Consider the following 21,171-nt stretch of genomic DNA (forward strand, 5'->3'; position numbering starts at 1 on the left):
CCAGATATGGGCTCCACACATTGTACCCAGGTGGGGAATCGAACCCAGGTCTTTGGCATGACGAGCGAACACTTAAATCTCTCTCTCTTACACACACACGCACACACACACACACGAAAGAAATGAACAAACGAAACAGACAGTGATCAGTCAACATCAGATAGGAAGTAAGAAGGGAATATATGTACCGAGATGTATTACTTTAACATTCATGACTTTAGCACTCAAAATCGTATAGCTACTACAATAGTAAACACGTTGTGCAGATGTCGGCTAGGGCTGCAATGATTCAACCAGACCTCGATTCGATTCGATTTTCGATATTGGACCCTTGATTCGATCATTTTTTATTCGATTCTTCATACATGTAAAAACATCAGATTTCATTTAACTCTCAATCTTGGCTTTTTCAGCATGAAATCCATCATGAACTTGGCGATGTCTACTAACAACAATTCACATTGGATAATTTGCCCAGTGTCAACCAATCACGTTTCGTCTTATTTCAGCGCTGGAAACTGCTCAAGTTGGGAGTCAAAATTACGTTCTGGCTGTGTGGAAATAATTTAAATAGGTATTCAAATATCAAATAATGGTTATCAAAAATCAAAAGTAAGGTGTCAGATTCGATTTTCGATTAATCGAACCGAATCGCAGCAGCCCTGATGTCAGTATATACAGTCACAGCAACAATAATCACAGAAGCTAGTAATAATCCCATCCCCTAGCAACTCCAAAACAACAAATATGGTATAAAACTAAACTCTTATAATATATGTCTAAATATGTATATCATCTTGTAACAAAGTTTAATATTGATACAATATTTCTGAAACAGCTTGTGCAATGTGAAAACAATCATGTCATTGATCTCAATGACCCAATATAGTTTGCCTCCTTCAGCAGTGAAGAAAATAATATATATTTCACTTGAAAGGAAGTTTAGAACAACTCTGCACTGAAACTAGTTACCATGGCAACCAGACATCAGTGCCTCATCATAAGATTGCTGACACATGATGCTTGAACAAGCAAACAAGTAATTTATTGGCACCAATCGATGAGGGTCTAATTTACAATAGAGAGAAAGAAATTACATGAACAATAGAAGTAAATGAAAAATTGACTAAATATATGGAAAATAATTCATGCTTCCATCCTTAAAGTCAATCAGCGCCAGTTTAGTACTGATCCACTCAACAGGTTATCAGTAATATTGGGTCGGTGAGAGGCAGTCTCTGCCAGACTCAAGCTGTTACGAGATTTATTACAACAATATCAAAAGCAATTTCCCAGGACAGATTGGTATTTGACATGAAACATATGTTTTATTTGGGATTAAACTTTCTTAGAGAAGTACAAATTCTAATTATTGGGTTGAATCCCATCAGGGATTCGAACACACACCCTCAGAGGGATCCCGGATGGGACTCAACCCAATAAAAGTACTAGAATCTGTACTTTACTAAGAAAGTTAAATCCCAAATATAACATATGTTACATTTGACCACTTTCTAAATGGCATTGTGTGTTCATGGTATTTGACATGTTCAACTCATGTTGAAGTCACACTATAAGAAAGACGGGAGTTTGTGTAAAATACAGATCCTCATTACTGTCTTCCATGGACCAATCAGAGGTCACCTGCAATGACACAACCATAGCATGCAGTGAGCTGGCCATGCTATATCCACACTGAGACAAGTTGATGGTGTGTCCAGACTCAGTGGGTGAGTGAGTGAGTTTACGCCTCAACATTCCAGCAATATCACCACCGGTCATGCCAGAAACAGGCTTCACACATTGTTGATATGTTGGGAACCAGCCTGGATCTTCGGCGAGATGAGCAAACGCTTTATCCACCAGGCTACCCCGTGTCCAGACTGAAGACAACATGATTGGTTACCATACTGAAGACAACATGGTGGTGTGTCCAGATATGCTCAGTATGATCACAGATAACACCTACACAACAATGATGAACCGTGTGATGGTCCGAAGAGCCTGAGGATCACAAGTAGGTACCGGTATGTATATTGACAGGAGGAGGCTCCGTCATAACGTGAGGGACAAGTAGGACGGCATGTTGGTGCTGGTGAGGCTAGAGCTCTCAGACAGTGCTCGGCGGAACTGCTCCCTCTTCCAGCCGTAGATGATGCAGTTTAAGAAGCCCTGGAGTGGACCCAGCAAGGCCTGGAACAAAACCGCTGACTGACAGAAACATTACACCAGCAAACCCGTCATAGGCTATAAGCAGCATTGTCGCAATGTATTCCTAACAAAATTATCACTGAAATGTTTCTACCTAATCAGATACATCTTCCATTTAGTAAACATAAAGTATTCAGGAATAAATATTTGTTACTCAATAGTCATGAAATATATCATATTCATCTCAAAGTGTATTCACTGCAGCCCTAACAAACCACTCCGACATTAACTCCATGCGACAAATTAAGGTCATTTCACCCATCCCTACACAGCTCCTGATAATGTTTGGAGCAACTAAGACTGCATGTTGACATTCAGACAGGGTATTCGAAATATCTCTAATCTCACAGAAAGGGAATGGGGGACCCAGTTGCAGGGTTGGGTATTTCTAATCACACAGAAAGGGAATGGGGGACCGAGTTGCAGGTTTGGGTATTTCTAATCTCACAGAAAGGGAATGGAGGACCCAGTTGCAGGGTTGGGTATTTCTAATCTCACAGGAAGGGAATGGGGGACCCAGTTGCAGGGTTGGGTATTTCTAATCTCACAGAAAGGGAATGGGGGACCCAGTTGCAGGGTTGGGTATTTCTAATCTCACAGAAAGGGAATGGGGACCCAGTTGCAGGGTTGGGTATTTCTAATCTCACAGAAAGGGAATGGGGACCCAGTTGCAGGGTTGGGTATTTCTAATCTCACAGAAAGGGAATGGGGACCCAGTTGCAGGGTTGGGTATTTCTAATCTCACAGAAAGGGAATGGGGACCCAGTTGCAGGGTTGGGTATTTCTAATCTCACAGAAAGGGAATGGGGACCCAGTTGCAGGGTTGGGTATTTCTAATCACACAGCAAGGGAATGGGGACCCAGTTGCAGGGTTGGGTATTTTTCTAATCTCACAGAAAGGGAATGGGGACCCAGTTGCAGGGTTGGGTATTTCTAATCACACAGAAAGGGAATGGGGACCCAGTTGCAGGGTTGGGTATTTCTAATCTCACAGAAAGGGAATGGGGACCCAGTTGCAGGGTTGGGTATTTCTAATCACACAGAAAGGGAATGGGGACCCAGTTGCAGGGTTGGGTATTTCTAATCTCACAGAAAGGGAATGGGGACCCAGTTGCAGGGTTGGGTATTTCTAATCACACAGAAAGGGAATGGGGACCCAGTTGCAGGGTTGGGTATTTCTAATCACACAGAAAGGGAATGGGGACCCAGTTGCAGGGTTGGGTATTTCTAATCTCACAGAAAGGGAATGGGGACCCAGTTGCAGGGTTGGGTATTTCTAATCACACAGAAAGGGAATGGGGACCCAGTTGCAGGGTTGGGTATTTCTAATCTCACAGAAAGGGAAATGGGGACCCAGTTGCAGGGTTGGGTATTTCTAATCACACAGAAAGGGAATGGGGACCCAGTTGCAGGGTTGGGTATTTCTAATCTCACAGAAAGGGAATGGGGACCCAGTTGCACGGTTGGGTATTTCTAATCACACAGAAAGGGAATGGGGACCCAGTTGCAGGGTTGGGTATTTCTAATCTCACAGAAAGGGAATGGGGACCCAGTTGCAGGGTTGGGTATTTCTAATCACACAGAAAGGGAATGGGGGACCCAGTTGCAGGGTTGGGTATTTCTAATCACACAGAAAGGGAATGGGGGACCCAGTTGCAGGGTTGGGTATTTCTAATCACACAGAAAGGGAATGGGGGACCCAGTTTCAGGGTTGGGTATTTCTAATCACACAGAAAGGGAATGGGGGACCCAGTTGCAGGGTTGGGTATTTCTAATCTCACAGAAAGGGAATGGGGGACCAAGTTGCAGGGTTGGGTGGGGAGCGGGTGTTCAGAGGAGGAGGTTTGGACACCTGTTGATTCACTTTACAAAGATTTGCAATCAAAAACATCTCAGACACAAATCTCACCTGCAGTAGGTATAGCACAAACCAGTCGCACATATGAAACCCTTCCGTGAAGGATATCACTCCTAAGATGAGGGCTGAAACACAATATTAACACAATCAACCAGAGGATCACGGGTACAGAAGCTCACATTTACAATTACATGAAAACCTGCAGCCTGTTAACACAATTCTCACACTGACAAACATATAATAGACATATGAAAGTGAAACAGACATTTTGGAAATGGTTAAAATCTTGATCAATACCTCAGTCTTCTTCAAGTAAACGTAATTAGATTTAGGTGAACTGTATTGCTATATTGTTACCCCTCGTCTGTACTATAATGACATATACTCACTGGTAAACCAGCAACACAGGAAGGCACACTGGTACTGTATTGCCATATTGTTACCCCTCGTCTGTACTATAATGACATATACTCACTGGTAAACCAGCAACACAGGAAGGCACACTGGTACAGTATTGCTATATTGTTACCCCTTGTCTGTACTATAATGACATATACTAACTGGGTAGCCAGTAACACAGGAAGGCACACTGGTACATTATTGCTATATTGTTACCCCTCGTCTGTACTATAATGACATATACTCACTGGGTAGCCAGCAACACAGGAAGGCACACTGGTACAGTAGTGCTATATTGTTACCCCTTGTCTGTACTATACTGACATAGACTCACTGGGTAGCCAGCAACACAGGAAGGCAAACTGGTACAGTATTGCTATATTGTTACCCCTTGTCTGTACTATAATGACATATACTCACTAGGTAGCCAGCAACACGGGAAGGCACACTGGTACAGTAGTGCTATATTGTTACCCCTTGTCTGTACTATAATGACATATACTCACTGGGTAGCCAGCAACACAGGAAGGCACACTGGTACAGTAGTGCTATATTGTTACCCCTTGTCTGTACTATAATGACATATACTCACTGGGTAGCCAGCAACACAGGAAGGCACACTGGTACTGTATTGCTATATTGTTACCCCTTGTCTGTACTATAATAACATATACTCACTGGGTAGCCAGTAACACAGGAAGGCACACTGGTACAGTATTGCTATATTGTTACCCCTTGTCTGTACTATAATGACATATACTCACTGGGTAGCCAGCAACACAGGAAGGCACACTGGTACAGTATTGCTTTCCTTCTCACAGTCGACTCCTCCTGACGCTGATGGAAGGTGTACAAACCTGAAGTTGGTTAAACATATCTCAGTAAGAGGCAGCTACCTTGAACAGTATTTCTGAGTAATCCTAGTTGAAAAGACTAAAGTGACACTGGTATACTGTGGAGAAACCAGTTTGAAGTGAAATGGTGCAGTGAAACTTCAGTGAGGGATAGCTGGGCATCAGATGCTAAGGGAGGTAACTCTACTGTAACTACTACACGGACCCTAGAATACTGCCACTCATACTACCCTATCTATTTATGCAATAGAGGTAAGATTGTCACTGTGGAAGGATAAACATCAGTCACACATGACCTATGAATAAAAAATATTACACATCCTCACACAAAATCTACAACTTACAAGAGATACTCATTCATTCATCCACAACCATCATTCACTTTTCAACAACACAGACATTTATTCATTCCCTCACTCATCTACGACAGATTGCCCAGTGACAGTCTACTTACCTCTCCTCATGGACACTTGCTTGAAGGCTCGGGTTATGAACACGTAAAGCACCTGAAGACAGAACACAATACAAATTACAATTTACAATTTCTCTCAATTAGTTCACAGTGAGGTGCCCACTTACGCAGGAAAACAGACCTTTCAGATGATTTGCTTCATAATGTTAATCCTTGGCATTTGAAAAGTCCACACACTCAAACAGAATATGCTTGATGGTGGTGGAGCGGATACAACAAAGGGGACACAACTCTACTAATAGTAAGTGAGTTTGGTTTTACGCTGCTTTTAGCAATATTCCAGCAATATCACGACACGGGACACCAGAAATGGGCTTTACACAATGTTCCCATGTGGGGAACTGAACGCGTGACAAGCAAAAGCTTTAACCACTATTATAAACCTCCAGTGATGTCACTCTATTGTCTCTATAGGTTCTCCTTTCACTGAGTACATCTTCAGGCAGTTTCGCGGGCATTCTCAATGAAATCCCGTGGATCTTCTGCAGAATTGCCCGCATCCTGGGGATTTTCAGAGGAATAGCCCTTGACTTTGAATTATTATTATTATATTTGAAGATTGATATTACTTTGTCTTGCTATCACTGAACACGATGTTGAAATGTCACACTATTGCATACTTCCATCATCTTCCTGGTTTCAAACCTGCAATCCTTCGCTCACAAGCTTGGCGGTTTTATCCACTAGCTACGAGGAATCGCTGTGAAGAATGAAATTGTTTGTCAGTATGAACCATGTGTTCCTCACAAGCAGGGGTGGAAATAACCCATTGCCTGACGTCCGAGTCCAGTGTTTTTTCTGTCGGGCAAGCAAATTTGTATATAACACTGTACCGGTGTCCAGTTGACTTTCTAATGTTAATTATGTTGTTTATTTTAAAAAAAACCCAGAAGATGGCCGGTATAGTGGAAAACTTATCAGGGCAAGTGATTTTACATGTGATACTGTACCGGAGTACACTAGCAATTTTTAAGTTAATTCCACCCCTGACAAGACGGGTCCTGCGGGCAGCACACGTGCAGGGCACGGGTAGCACATGCAGAGCACGTGCATTGCGCGTGCAAGGCAAGGTGTCAGTTGCCAGTCGCATCCCAGTTGATTTCAACAGTAAATACCAAATATTATAATTATATCTAAAGTATATCTTCGTTCAGTTCATAGGTTTCATCAAAACCGACTCCGAGGTTTTGTTTTAAATAATAAGCCCTTGTCCGTGGGAAATTGGGCCCCCTCCAGAATTTCCTTCTGCTGCAGGCTTTTTTTTTAAACAAAACCTCGGAATCGGTTTTGATCCTTTATATAACATCTGAGGGAAAAGATAGACAGGGGACATAACTCTGTACTCACAAGGTTAGAGATGAACACTGCGATGAGCGGAACGAAGAACACCAGCTTGTATGCAAGATGCCAGGATATGCCGCTAACCACTTGAGTCTGAAACAACATGCAGAATTTCAGGCAGATCAACTTGACGTGTTACAAGGCCAAGCGATGTCAGCGAAGGAGGGAGTTGTTCAATGCTGCAAACTGTAGCAATTTCCCAGCTGCAGGCTTCACTGACCACTAATAATCAATCCAGACAATTCCACAGATCATCAGAACTATCTGGGATCTATCTTAACATGAGTGAGTGAGTTTAGTTTTATGCTGCTCTCAGCAATATTCCAGCTATATGGCGGCGGTCTGTAAATAATCAAGCCAGGACCAGACAAAAATCCAGTCATCAACAGCATGGGCATCGATCTACAACATTGGGATACGAAGACACGTGTCAACCAAGTAAGCGAGCCGGACCACCCGATCCCGTTAGTCGCCTCTTATGACAAGCATGGGTTACTGAAGATCAATTCTAACGGGTCCCACTTGAATGAAACTCACCCAACACGGATCATCTTGAGTGTAGTGGAACACTGGCAAACATCTGCAAGACAAAACCAGTAGATGCTGTACATTCAACATGGCAATCATATTCTTTGAAACTTCAAAGTCACACAGTGTTTAATGTGAAAACACCTACGTAGCATAAATGAGTGAGTGAGTATGGTTTTACATCGCTTTTAGCAATATTCCAGCAATATTACGGTGGGGGGACACCAGAAATGGGCTTCAGATATTGTACCTATGTGGGGAATCGAACCTGGGTCTTCAGCATGACGAGTGAACGCTTTAACCACTAGGTTATCCCACCGCCCGGAAGAATAGAGGCACCATTACACTCTAGGTATATATTGAGTGAACTAAAATTAACATATTTAATAACACAATTAGGCCAGACCAGACTTTAGCCTTTAGTCTACCCTACCGCCCCCTACTAGTATAGCATGAGAACAAACAAGACATTAAAATACTTGTTACCCAAAAATAACCTAAAAGTCGTACTTATTTTAACAAAATTTGATGCAGTTATTTGAAGAAAATGTATGGCCAAGTTCAGCTTCATCATAACATCAGCTGCACACAAAAAGATGTTTGACTCATGGAATCATGATACACCTGGTCCTTTTCGTCTGCAATATATATATTCAGTCAGGTTACATTTATGACAATCCAGATTGAAGTCAATATGACAGAGAAAGGTTGTTGTCAGGACTCACGTGGAACATTCAGCTGGGATGACTTTAGTGAAATTGACATGTGGGCTGGTGGTGTCCTTGGCGGTCACCCAGTGCGTGAACACCAGCAGAATAATCCCCGCAGCCAGCGGCACCATCCTGCACAACACAAACACCATCATGATGAGGGAGTGAGTTTAGTTTTACGCCACACTCGGCAATATTCCAGCTATATGGCAGCAGTCTGTAAATACTGGAGTCTTGACCAGACAATCCAGGGATCAACAGCATGAGCATCAATCTACACAATTGGGATACGATGACGTGTCAACCAAGCCAGCAAGCCTGACCACCCAATCCCGTTAGTCGCCTCTTACGACAAGCATGGGTTACTGAAGATCAATTCTAACCCGGACCTTCACGGGTCCATCATGAAGAGGGCAGGAGAGTTCAGATTATCAACTTCCTGTTTTCAAACGCAGCACTTGTCACTTTACAGGAGGAATACCATCACATCAGCAGGGTCATCTCAAAAGACTGATCAGATTGAAAGTTGACATGATCTGAATCACTACTGTTATAATCTACAGATACAACCATTGGTACATCTGTGTTAAGTTATTAATTTCAGAAGATCAGAGAACACACAATAGAGCTCTGGGGACCTACTCTAACACAGGTCAAATCAGAAAGTGCACAATAGAGCCCTGGGGATCTACTCTAACCCAGGTCACATCACAGAACAAGCAACAGAGCTCTGGGGACCTACTCTAACCCAGGTCACATCACAGAACAAGCAATAGAACCCTGGGGACCTACCTCTAACCCAGGTCACATCACAGAACAAGCAACAGAGCTCTGGGGACCTACTCTCTAGCAGGTCACATCACAGAACAAGCAATAGAGCTCTGGGGACCTACTCTAAACCAGGTCACATCAGGGAACAAGCAATAGAGCCCTGGGGATCTGCTCTAACCCAGGTCACATCAATGAGCAACAACAGAACCCTGGGGACCTACTCTAACCAGGTCACATCACAGAACAAGCAACAGAGCTCTGGGGACCTACACTAAACCAGGTCACATCAGGGAACAAGCAATAGAGCCCTGGGGACCTACTCTGGTCACAGGTCACATCACCTGCTCTAGAACAAGCAATAGAGGCTCTGGGGACCTACACTAAACCAGGTCACATCAGGGAACAAGCAATGAGAGCCCTGGGGACCTACTCTAACCCAGGTCACATCACAGAACAAGCAATAGAGCTCTGGGGACCTACACTAAACCAGGTCACATCAGGGAACAAGCAATAGAGCCCTGGGGACCTACTCTAACCCAGGTCACATCACAGGAACAAGCAATAGAGCTCTGGGGACCTACACTAAACCAGGTCACATCAGGGAACAAGCAATAGAACCCTGGGGACCTACACTAACCCAGGTCACATCACAGAACAAGCAATAGAGCTCTGGGGACCTACACTAAACCAGGTCACATCAGGGAACAAGCAATAGAGCCCTGGGGACCTACTCTAACCCAGGTCACATCACAGAACAAGCAATAGAGCTCTGGGGACCTACACTAAACCAGGTCACATCAGGGAACAAGCAATAGAACCCTGGGACATATTCTAAGCCAGGTGACTTCAAAGGACACTGGAGTCCTAGTAGAGTTTTCTAATCTGACGGTTGAGAGGGTTATAGACTCACCATGCCACCGCATAGATCAGATGCATGAATGTATAGCTCACAACCTTTTTCTGCAAAGAAAAGCACATTATTAATATCTGATATGTCATCTCTGTCTTCAGTAAGACAGGGCTCCAGATAATGTTTGGGGGTGTGGGTGTACTTACACCTCATATTGCAAGTAGAGGTGTACTGAGAATTTTGAAGGAAGTACAGGCATATCTTTGTGTGAGCAGGCAGCTGATGTGTTTTTATTTATAATATTCAACAACTTTTCAACTGTTAAACTTTATGTTAGGCGTACAAAGGTATTTATGTGCATACATGATAAACAAAATCTTATATTATGTCATACATCATTGATTTTTAGGTGTACATTACTGGCTGTATCGCCCTTTATCTCTGGCCCTGGTTAGATAAAGATGAAAGGTGAAGATGTAGGAGTGACTATTTCCATAGGGCGTGTCTAAGCTTAGAAACAGCATTAGAAAGACATATTGATGTATAGACCCTACCCTAGAACTATATAAAGGAAAGGGATGTAACGATGAAACCACCCTCTCCTCAATCAAATTTAGATTTCACCATGTAACATATTTTTAAGGCCCCTACAGACCGAAAGCTAGATGATTTCCCTACAAAATGAGCTATAAATTGTCACAATTGGATCATTATTTTAAAAGTTATACTCCACAACTCACGAAAAACAGCTACCTCCACAATTCCAAGCCAAAATCATGGATCAGTCACAACAATGAAAAATGTAATTTTCTAAATAAAATTGATATTTTATACTTATCCTGACTCATGCTTATTTGCTTGTCTTCTTCTTCTTGCGAACACAGTGGAAACACTTGTATCTCCCAATTGAAGTTCCTTCAATGTAAAATCACTAATTAGTACTCCCAAGTTATCTGTCCTCTCAAGCTGAGCGAGGCCACCTCCACCCATGTGCCTCACTCTCTCCTCATATACTGAGCCCAACACTTGAATTTTCAGGGAAATCCAAAGTGTTATGTGGGGAGGATGGGAGGAGCTTACCTCATGAGTCAGGATAAGTATAAAATATCAATTTTATTCAGAAAATTACATATTTTTCCTTATTCTGACTCATGCTATTTGCTTGTAGAATCCTCTGAGAAGCGGAGGAGGTGGGAATATATAATACTTTGGATTTTGATAATTAGTGATTTGAACTGTAATGATTGTAATAACCCTATGGGAACTTCATAAAGGCACTGAACTGATGAATTCCTGCTGCTAACTTATCAGCTGCCATATAGGGGTTATTACAATATACTTATTATGATAAAAGTATATACCGTATATGACCGTCTATAAGCCGACCCCATGGATAAGCCGACCCCCAAACTTGACCCTCAAAATCAGTGTCAAAATCATATCTCTCATGGATAGGCCGACCCCCCGCGATGGGTCGCGGTCAACAGAGACCAGAGTACCCGGTAAGTATGTTCCATCAACGGCGAGACACCATTACGAGAATATTACATAATAAAGATTACCGGTGTTTGTTTACCTTTTTTTAACGATCACTGCTTGCATCAACAACGAGACGCCTTTTGAAAAGTGGATATACAGCGTAAGTGTTGGTGAGAATATTACATAATAAAGATTACCGGTGTATTGTGGCAACATGTGTTTGTGTTCCTTTTTATATCCCGACGATCACTGCTTGCATCAACAACGAGACACCATTTTGTGAAATCGGTGAGTATGGAGAGAAAAAGTACCATCGGTAAATAAAAACTGAAGTCAACTTTTGTTTCAAAATATATTATTTAAGTGTCCATATTTCATCTATATATATATGACAATAAGAAAAATAGTCCACTAACAATAAACACTGACATTTCTGCAAGAGAGTTCTGAGATTTTCACAAGTCATCGGCCGTAAACCCATCAAATTCGTGTCACTGTCCTCCTCATACTGTAAATTCGATCCACATTATTCAAAGAATTCACTGTCATATATATTGTGTCTACTCACGGATCGAAACGAAGTGTAGTTGACAGAAAATGCATAATATATTTTGCTTCTCTGAATATCATATTTATTGTAGCAACAAACTGGCTTGCTTATTTTACCCCATTCAACAATCACAAACTGATTACCGCCTCGTTCCATGTCACGTGCTTACCACGTTCATGATGGTCCGTATAACCTTAGTGTTGATTATATATTTTTTACATAAAAACTATTACACAATGCTAGGATATATTTCTTTGGGTTAAATAATAGTATTCAATCAATAGAATTCATCCCGTTATATTATTGTGCATGTTTGAACTTGTTCGGCGGGGAAAGCGTGTGCACAGCTGATTGCTATTTCGGCTTTGTGTAATGAGGCAAATCGCCGCGGTAATCTTAATTAATTTATAGAGCAAAAACTGTAACTAAAATTACACAATGCTAGGATATATTTCTTTGGGTTAAATAATGGTATTCTGTATTATATTTTACTGATGACTCGTCAGAATTAGGTCCGTTATATTATTGTGCATGTTTGAACTTGTTAGCGGAAGCGTGTGCACAGCTGATTGCTATTTTAGGCTTTGTGTAAGAGACAAATCACATACGGTAATCTTAATCCCTGCAAATAAAACAATGCCCAGCAAAACAACTTATAACTTAAATGGTAAATAATCTTGTCTAGTGATGTTTAATTGCAAATTTGGCGTCTCTACTGACAAAGTCGTCTTCTGTTGTTTGTTCCGCGTGAAGTGATACGATGTTGTTTTACCCTGGAAAAAGTTTGACGAAGTGTAACTCATGGATAAGGCGACCCCTTCTACAGGCGGCTTTTTTGGTCCTCAAAATTCGGCTTATAGGCGGTCATATCACGGTACAACATTAATACAATGCTTAAGACTAATAGACTTAAGCTTGTTAATATGATAGCATAAACTCCTTCGAGTTTGTTAGCTAAAATACTTTTATGAAGTAAACATAGTACTAAGCTTAAGATATGAATAAAACTTCAGCTATATATATAATAGCAAAACTTAGGTAGAGTTTGTTAGCTAATATATTTTATGATATGAGTATAGTACTGTGCTTAAGATATAATTAACTTAAGCTACCTAAATAATAGCAAAAAACTCCGTAGAGTTTGTTTGCTAATACATTTTATAATGTAACCATAATGCTTAAGATATGATGAAACTTAAGCTAAATATATAATAGCAAAAAACTCTTTAGAGTTTGTTAGCTAATATACTTTTATGATATAAACATAGTACTGAGCTTAAGATATGAATAAACTTAAGCTACATACATAATAGCAAAAAACTCGGTAGAGTTTGTCAGCTAATACATTTTATAATGTAACCATAATGCTTAAGATATGATGAAACTTAAGCTAAATATATAATAGCAAAAACTCTTTAGAGTTTGTTAGCTAATATACTTTTATGATATAAACATAGTACTGAGCTTAAGATATGAATAAACTTAAGCTACATATATAATAGCAAAAACTCCGTAGAGTTTGTTAGCTAATATATTTTTATGATATGAGTATAGTACTGTGCTTAAGATATAATTAACTTAAGCTACATATATAATAGCAAAAACTCTGTAGAGTTTGTTAGCTAATACATTTATAATGTAACCATAGTACTGAGCTTAAGATATGATTAACTTAAGCTAAATATATAATAACAAACTCCGTAGAGTTGTTAGCTTATATATTGTATGATATAATAACCATAGTACTGAGCTTAAGATAATAAAAGAACTTAAGCAAAATATATATAGCATGTAGCTATTTAGTACTGTTATAAGATAAGTAGAAATCTGTAAGACTGACTTATCTTCTCCGAGGAACTGTCAACTGTTGTGCGAGGACCATGGGACCGAATTGGTGGATACCTGAGACGACCTTGGTGGTGATATCTCTCAGATAGTGGTTGGCAAACACCATATCGGATCTCCAGAAATAACCCTCCATTATTTCAATAGCATTTGTGTAGAACAATTGTAGATGTTAGCGCTCTAATATCATGAGGATTAGAAGCTCTTGGAGGGTCGAGTCCTGCAGTCTTGTAGGCACGTAGTATGACAGTTCCAATCCAAATGGAGATAGTAGTACGTGAGACTTCAGTCTGCGTAGCTTGTTGATAGAGGAAATAAATCTCTTGAATTTTTCCCTCCTCTGTTTGGATCGGTGGAGATATATTTTCAGTGCTCTTACTGGCCATCGTGATAGATGCATCGTATCATGGGGTCCAAGTATATCATCAAAGCGTGTTCATAAACCTCACTTGTGAGGTGTTGGAGCACTATATATTCAGATCCCAAGCTGGAGCGTGAAACTTCCGTTTTAATCCTCCAATCGGGAAGCTCGTAGCAAGGTGAGTAACTGGGGTTAGGTTAACTTGACGCCCGTTCTCAGTTATGACAGAGCTTATTGCTGCAAGATAGGTGGACAAGTTGAGCCTTTTAAATTCTTAGTCTGACGTAGATAACATAAGTAGTCAGCCACTTGAGGATGAGTAGCATATCTAGCTGTAAATCCTTTCTTTGCAGCAAAATTGACAAAACTGTGCCATTTGTCATCGTATAAGTTGCGAGTTGAGTTACGCAGGGCAAGCTTGACTGCTTTGCCGCTCTGGCTGAATAACCTGTTATTCAGACACGCCTTGATACAATCCATACGAGAAGTTGGAATATTTCTGGCTTTCCGTGCGCTTGTTTGGTGTGCGGATGTATTAACAGATTCGAGCACTCTGGAAGATGTAGTATTGATTGTCCGATTCCTTGAATAAAAGTTGGAAACCACGTTCTCGCTGGTCAGTAGGCTGCGACCAAATTCAGATGGAGGCTCTGCGTTTGACTGATTTTGAGTAAGACTTCTGGGATTAACGCTGGTGGCGGAAAAGCGTACGCGTTGAGTCCTTCCCACGATATGCTTAGTGCGTCCGTTGCCCATGCTAGTGGGTCTGGAACTGGCGATACGAATGTTGTCAGTTGTTTGTTGAATCGAGTGGCAAATAGGTCTATTAGTGGAGTTCCTATTTCCTTGATAATTTGAGTGAATATCTCTGTACATATGGAGCATCCAATCTGTCGGCGATGGTAGGTGTGGCCGAGAGAGAGCGTCTGCTATTACATTCTTTGCTCCTGGAATGTGACATGCTCTGACATGTATGTTGAGATTGTCGATTAATTCGAACAATTGAAAACATAGAGTCAATAGGTTCGGGGACCTGGTTGAGCTTAGTTTGTTCACATAAAAAACGCCGCTGTCGAATTGTCTGTGTGAATCATCAACTGAGCATTCTGTAGTAAGTTGCTCCAGTGCATTCAGGCTTTTATTACTGCTTGCATCTCTAGCAGATTTATGTGTAATTTGCTCTCTTGATTGCTCCATAGCCCTGATGCCGTCCTGTTGGCGAGATGGGCTCCCCAACCTTGTAGTGACACATCTACGTAGAGAAGTGTTATCGATTCCAGCGTTATTAACGAGACGCCTACACAAACATTTGATCTCTTGGTCCACCATAGTAGATGAGGTTTGACCTGATCCGGTAAATTGAACGGTAGAGATTCGTCGAGATGCGAATTGATGATGACTTGTAACGGATGTAATTGTAGTCTGCCTCTGCCTGTCATGTCTTGAGCTGCAACAGGCTCTGCCACTGTCGTAGTGGTAGCGGAGAGAGTAAGGCTTGTGGGATTGACTGTTGGATCTTGATCCATGGTCCTCCGGTACAATTATACGATTCTGCGCCGTTACAAATCAAATACCTAGAAATTGTAGATCTTGCGTAGGTTCTAGGTCTAACTTAAGTAGGTTTACTAACCATCCTAGTTGTGTTAGTAGCTTGATGATGAAATTCAACTGTAGTCTGAGACGCTGTGGATTTGGATCCACTTGTATCCCGTCGTCAAGGTAAACCCGCTGCAAAGTGCTTGACGATGTAGGTGCACAACTAGGGTTGACTGCCATCGTTGAACTTTATGTAAAAAATCGTCTGACTGCCGAGCCCTCGTCCTTACTAGACAGGGGAGGTCTCTAACCTCATGAAGGCAGCCCAATCATGAAGGTTCAGATTAGCTGGACTCTAAGGAGGCTACGCTCGTTCACTGATATATAGTTGTCACTTGCAACCTATGTCTTGAACTGTGAACTATGATCGACCTCTGCATAGGGCGTTGTCCATCGCGGTCCAATCAGAACAAGGCATTTTGATTCTGTAGAGTACCCGCGCTGTGATGACACCGGTGTAGCAGGAAAAGGAACCTTGTATAATTTAGGGCCGTCGTTGATATTAGATCAATCGTTGGTCTTGTCCGTAGCTTCCCGAAGTTACATGAGTGACCACGTGTTTCGAGGGTTAATGGTAAACGCGCGAATCTTTCGGCGCGAATTACCTCGCTCTGTAATATTAATGCTGGGTAGGATATTTTCCTGGCTGTTGTGAAAGTAACTTCAGTCTTGAAGATAATGCCGACTTCCTTATATAAAGGCTCAATAAACTTGCAAGTTGTCAGCTTGTAGACTGCATACATCAATGTAGCGTCATAATTGTAGAATTAAAGCTGAACTTGTTGTACATATTTCTTCTCAGGAAATCGTTGACAATTATGTGTTTTACTCGCTGTAACAAGGCTGTTGCTCAATTCCGTTATTGAATCGTCTGCAGATGTAGATAATCGTATTGTAGTCCGGGATTGCATACCTAGCAATATATACGGAAATGTTGATTAATGTGAAGATCTACGAAACGTCGTTGATGCCCTTGATGTAGGTAGTCGGCCTGAAGATCCTTAATTAGGCTCTTCATCTGTTGATAAAATAATACAGCGATGTTCTGCGTTGTAAATAGCCTGTGCAAATGCCTTCGCGTAGGCTTGTAGACGGCATGTGGTATACAGTTGATAGACAAGTACTGCGATGTCTTGAACAGACAGACGAGTGGCTTACATAGGCAGACCTTCGTGGAGCTTTCTTGGCGAACGCTGGTGGCTTCGTATAGCTCTCGGTGAATCCCTTATAGATCTTCTGAATGACGATGACTTGGAGCCACTTAACCTTCGTGAAGGCCTTCGTGAAGGTAGCGAGTCTGAGTCCGAATCATTAGATAGGAGCTTGCTTCGCGAACGACCTCTGTGTTCCTCAAGGTCTGAGCTCGGTGAAGCACTCCTCCTCCGTGAAGCCTTTCGCGAATGGTGAGGATCAAGGTCCTTCGTGGAGGCGGGCTAGCACTTAACCTTCATGAAGGTAGCGAGTCTGAGTCCGAATCATTAGATAGGAGCTTGCTTCGCGAACGACCTCTGTGTTCTACAGGGTCTGAGCTCGGTGAAGCACTCCTCCTCCGTGAAGCCTTTTGCGAATGGTGAGGATCTAGGTCCTTCGTGGAGGTGGACTGGGACGTCCTTCGCAAAGGCTTCGATACGGGCTGGGTTGCCCTTCGTGGAGGCGCGTTTGTGGGCTCTGGGGCCCTACGCAAAGTCATAGCAGGGTCTGGGGCACTATATGACTTATTATGGGTTGGGCTCTGGGGCCCACGGCTCTGAGGCCTCTGTAAACCGTATCGGTCTCCAGGTCGTCTGGGACGGTTTGCGCTGTCTCTCTGTGGTAGCGACGGGACCCTCAGTTGATCTCAGCCATCAGCGTAGGCATCTCTAGTTGCGTGTTGATCTGCGCTGAAGTGACGGTAGCCGATACTGGTCGCTTCTTATGCCGTACATCTGGAATGATAATCAGAATGTCATCATCATATAAACACAATTCTGATGAAAAGGTTTTTATTAGCCTTCGTGGGTTTCCCTTTCGACGAAGCTGTAGCCCTGGGGGTGCGGAGCGTGGAAAGTCCTGGGATGCAGGTCGCTTCTTGGATATAGCAGACTGCGTCCCACGCTTCCCCCCCGAAGGTAACTCAGGCGGAACACCAGACGGTGAGGGTCGTCCGCCCACAGTTGACAGGGTATATCTGACTCTGATCTATCAGCCATGACTGAAGATTGTTTCCGAGATCTATCTGCTGCACGTCTCAAGACGTAATATAAAAAATTATCAAAGGCAGAATTAGACAATTTAATACATAAATTGCAGCGTGAAACAATAGAGCATGGCGTTGTACAACTAAAGCATATTAAATGCAGATCAGCAGCAGAGAAACGTAATTTACAACAGTGCAGATTTTTTAACGCAATCTGCTGAGCAAACACGGCGAACCGTGAATAAAGCAGCGGAAACACGAATAAATATCCATGCATGTTGAATAAAGATACTAGTTACACCTCTATAGATGAATATAAGAGGTAACAAACTAAATATAAATAAAGGATATAGTGTGTAGGGAGACACAGGCGCTCTCACGTCCTGCTCACTGGGCGAAGAAGGAGAGAATGAGGCACATGGCAGGAGGTGGCGCCCTCGTTCACGCGCTTGAGGGGAAAGATAACTCGGGAGTACTAATTAGTGATTTTACATTGAAGGGAACTTCAATTGGGAGATACAAGTGTTTCCACTGTGTTCGCAAGAAGAAGAAGACAAGCAAATAAGCATGAGTCAGGATAAGGAAAAATCTCACCTTTTAAATTCGTTTATTAATTCCAGCCACGTTAACAGCACCTATGTAGCGCTAGATTCGATCAGCGGCCATATTCCACAGGACTAAAAACTGATTGCAACATCTACATATCATTTCCGCGAAATTAAGCAGGCATTTTCTACAAAATCATCTGCAATCCTACTCACTTGTTGGCCATAGAAGACCTTCACATTCAAGTGACCTGAGCATATCTGCACAAACTGACTTGGGCCCTCCGATTGGTGGAAAATAAATATCCTGTAAGATTTTGTCTGTTTGCTAATAGGGCGCGAAATATGAACTTTGCAATATTCCTTCTATTTTGGATGATGTACGAAAGAGTAAATTGGTAAGAATAATTTTAGCGGTTATAAATATGCATTTAATATTGATTCATTTTTAGGAAATTATATTTATAAATATTTAACCTCTAAAAATATTTTTACCAATTTACTGCTCATGTCATTTGAATGTCAAGGTCATCTATGGCCGACAAGTGAGTATGATTGCCTATGATTTTTTTAGAAATGCCTGCTTACTGTTGAGGAAATGATATGTAGATGTTGCAATCAGTTTTCAGACTCATGGAATATGGCCGCTGATCGAATCTGGCGCTACTTGGGTGCTGTCAACGCTGCTGGAATTAATAAATGAATTTAAAAGTTGAGTTTTCGCTGTCTTGGCTGATCCATGATTTGGGCTTGGAATTGTGGAGGTTCCTGTTTTCGATGAGTTATGGCGTATAACTTTTGAAATAATGATTCAATTGTGACAATTTATAGCTCATTTTGTAGGGAAATCATCTAGCTTTCGATCCGTAGGCCTCAGCGGGGCCTTTAAAATAGTTTACAGGGTGAAATCTAACTTTGATTGAGGAGAGGGTGGTTTCATCGTTACATCCCTTTCCTTTTATATAGTACTAGGGTAGGGTCTATACACCTATATGTTTTTCTAACGATGTTTCTAAGCGAGACACGCCCATATGACTATTTCTGCATCAAGAAAGGTGAGAGACTGAGTGGATGCACACCTGTTGAATGTTTCAGGTGTGACAGTGACTGTCATCAGTCTGGATCAGACACACCAGTAGTTGAGATCCACAGAATCAAACCTTTACCACAGTTTACCTTCTCAAGTTGACTCTTATGACAATTGTGAGGGACTAATTACGTATATTTTGACAGGGGTGATGAAAGTGATGGAATACAAGGAGGCCATGTGAGGAGTGATAAATATGGCACAGGTAGGGGAGAACATATTGGAGGGATGAAAGTGTCAGACAAAAGGGAGAACATATTGGAGGGATGAAAGTGTCAGACAAAAGGGAGAACATATTGGAGGGATGAAAGTGTCCGACAAAAGGGAGAACATATTGGAGGGATGAAAGTGTCAGACAAAAGGGAGAACATATTGGAGGGATGAAAGTGTCAGACAAAAGGGAGAACATATTGGAGGGATGAAAGTGTCAGACAAAAGGGAGAACATATTGGAGGGATGAAAGTGTCAGACAAAAGGGAGAACATATTGGAGGGATGAAAGTGTCAGACAAAAGGGAGAACATATTGGAGGGATGAAAGTGTCAGACAAAAGGGAGAACATATTGGAGGGATGAAAGTGTCCGACGAAAGGGAGAACATATTGGAGGGATGAAAGTGGTACGCGAAATGGAGAAGATGTGAAGAGGGATGAAAGTGGCAGACGACAAGATGTTTGGAGCAATGAAAGAAGCATAAGACAGGGACAATATGTCACGCAAGATGAAAGCATACCTGCTGTTCTCTTGACAAACTGGTTAATCCATCGTAGAGACGTTTCCTGACCCTCAGAAATGCCTCCAGAGCATAGGACAGAGTCAGGAACAGTGTGCTGATGTAGCAACTCTGCAGACAGATATTACAAACACATGCAGTGCCATGGAGGAAGAGCAGATTGACGTAACTAATAGCATTTGCACCATATCTAGTCATGAGTGAGTTAGTGAGTGAGTATGGTTTAACGCCGCTTTTAGCAATATTCCAGCAATATCATGGATGGAGACACCGGAAATGGGCTTCACACATTGAACCCATGTGGGGAATCGAACCCGGGCCTTTGCCGTGATGAGCCAACACTTTAACCACTAGGCTACCCCACAGCCCACCTAGTCATGCTATCATATCCTATTACTGAAATGACATTAAATTGGGTCATTTGTTCAGGAATCAAAATTCATAATTATAAATGCATTCAAAGTGCTCTTAACACTACAGAACCTGCAATATAACATGTTGGAAGGTTGATGCTAACGAATCTGGGCCTTGTAGCTCAGGACAAAACACACCAGGCCTTGAAGCTCAGGACAAAACACATCAGGCCTTGAAGCTCAGGACAAAACACACCAGGCCTGTATCTCAGGACAAAACACATCAGGCCTGTATCTCAGGACAAAACACAATAGGCCTGTATCTCAGGACAAAACACAACAGGCCTTGAAGCTCAGGACAAAACACAATAGGCCTGTAGCTCAGGACAAAACACAATAGGCCTGTATCTCAGGACAAAACAAACCAGGCCTGTATCTCAGGACAAAACACACC

At 42.0% G+C, this 21,171-nt stretch overlaps 1 protein-coding gene across 1 annotated transcript; it reads right to left on the reverse strand.

Annotated features, from left to right (window-relative positions):
• Positions 1-1,028: 1,028 nt before the first annotated feature.
• LOC124278779 lies at positions 1,029-20,562 on the reverse strand. Its single transcript, XM_046714554.1, has 9 exons — positions 20,365-20,562; positions 10,055-10,104; positions 8,389-8,505; positions 7,673-7,715; positions 7,142-7,228; positions 5,777-5,828; positions 5,233-5,325; positions 4,121-4,194; positions 1,029-2,193 (listed from the first exon to the last, which is right to left on the reverse strand). The coding sequence occupies exons 1-9, from the start codon at positions 20,560-20,562 to the stop codon at positions 2,056-2,058; spliced, it is 852 nt and encodes a 283-aa protein (XP_046570510.1). The 3' UTR covers positions 1,029-2,055.
• Between the last annotated feature and the right edge of the window lie 609 nt (positions 20,563-21,171).

This window comes from Haliotis rubra, unplaced genomic scaffold (genome assembly GCF_003918875.1).
Source record: "Haliotis rubra isolate DU_JTF1 unplaced genomic scaffold, ASM391887v1 Scf241, whole genome shotgun sequence".
Taxonomy (NCBI): domain Eukaryota; kingdom Metazoa; phylum Mollusca; class Gastropoda; order Lepetellida; family Haliotidae; genus Haliotis; species Haliotis rubra.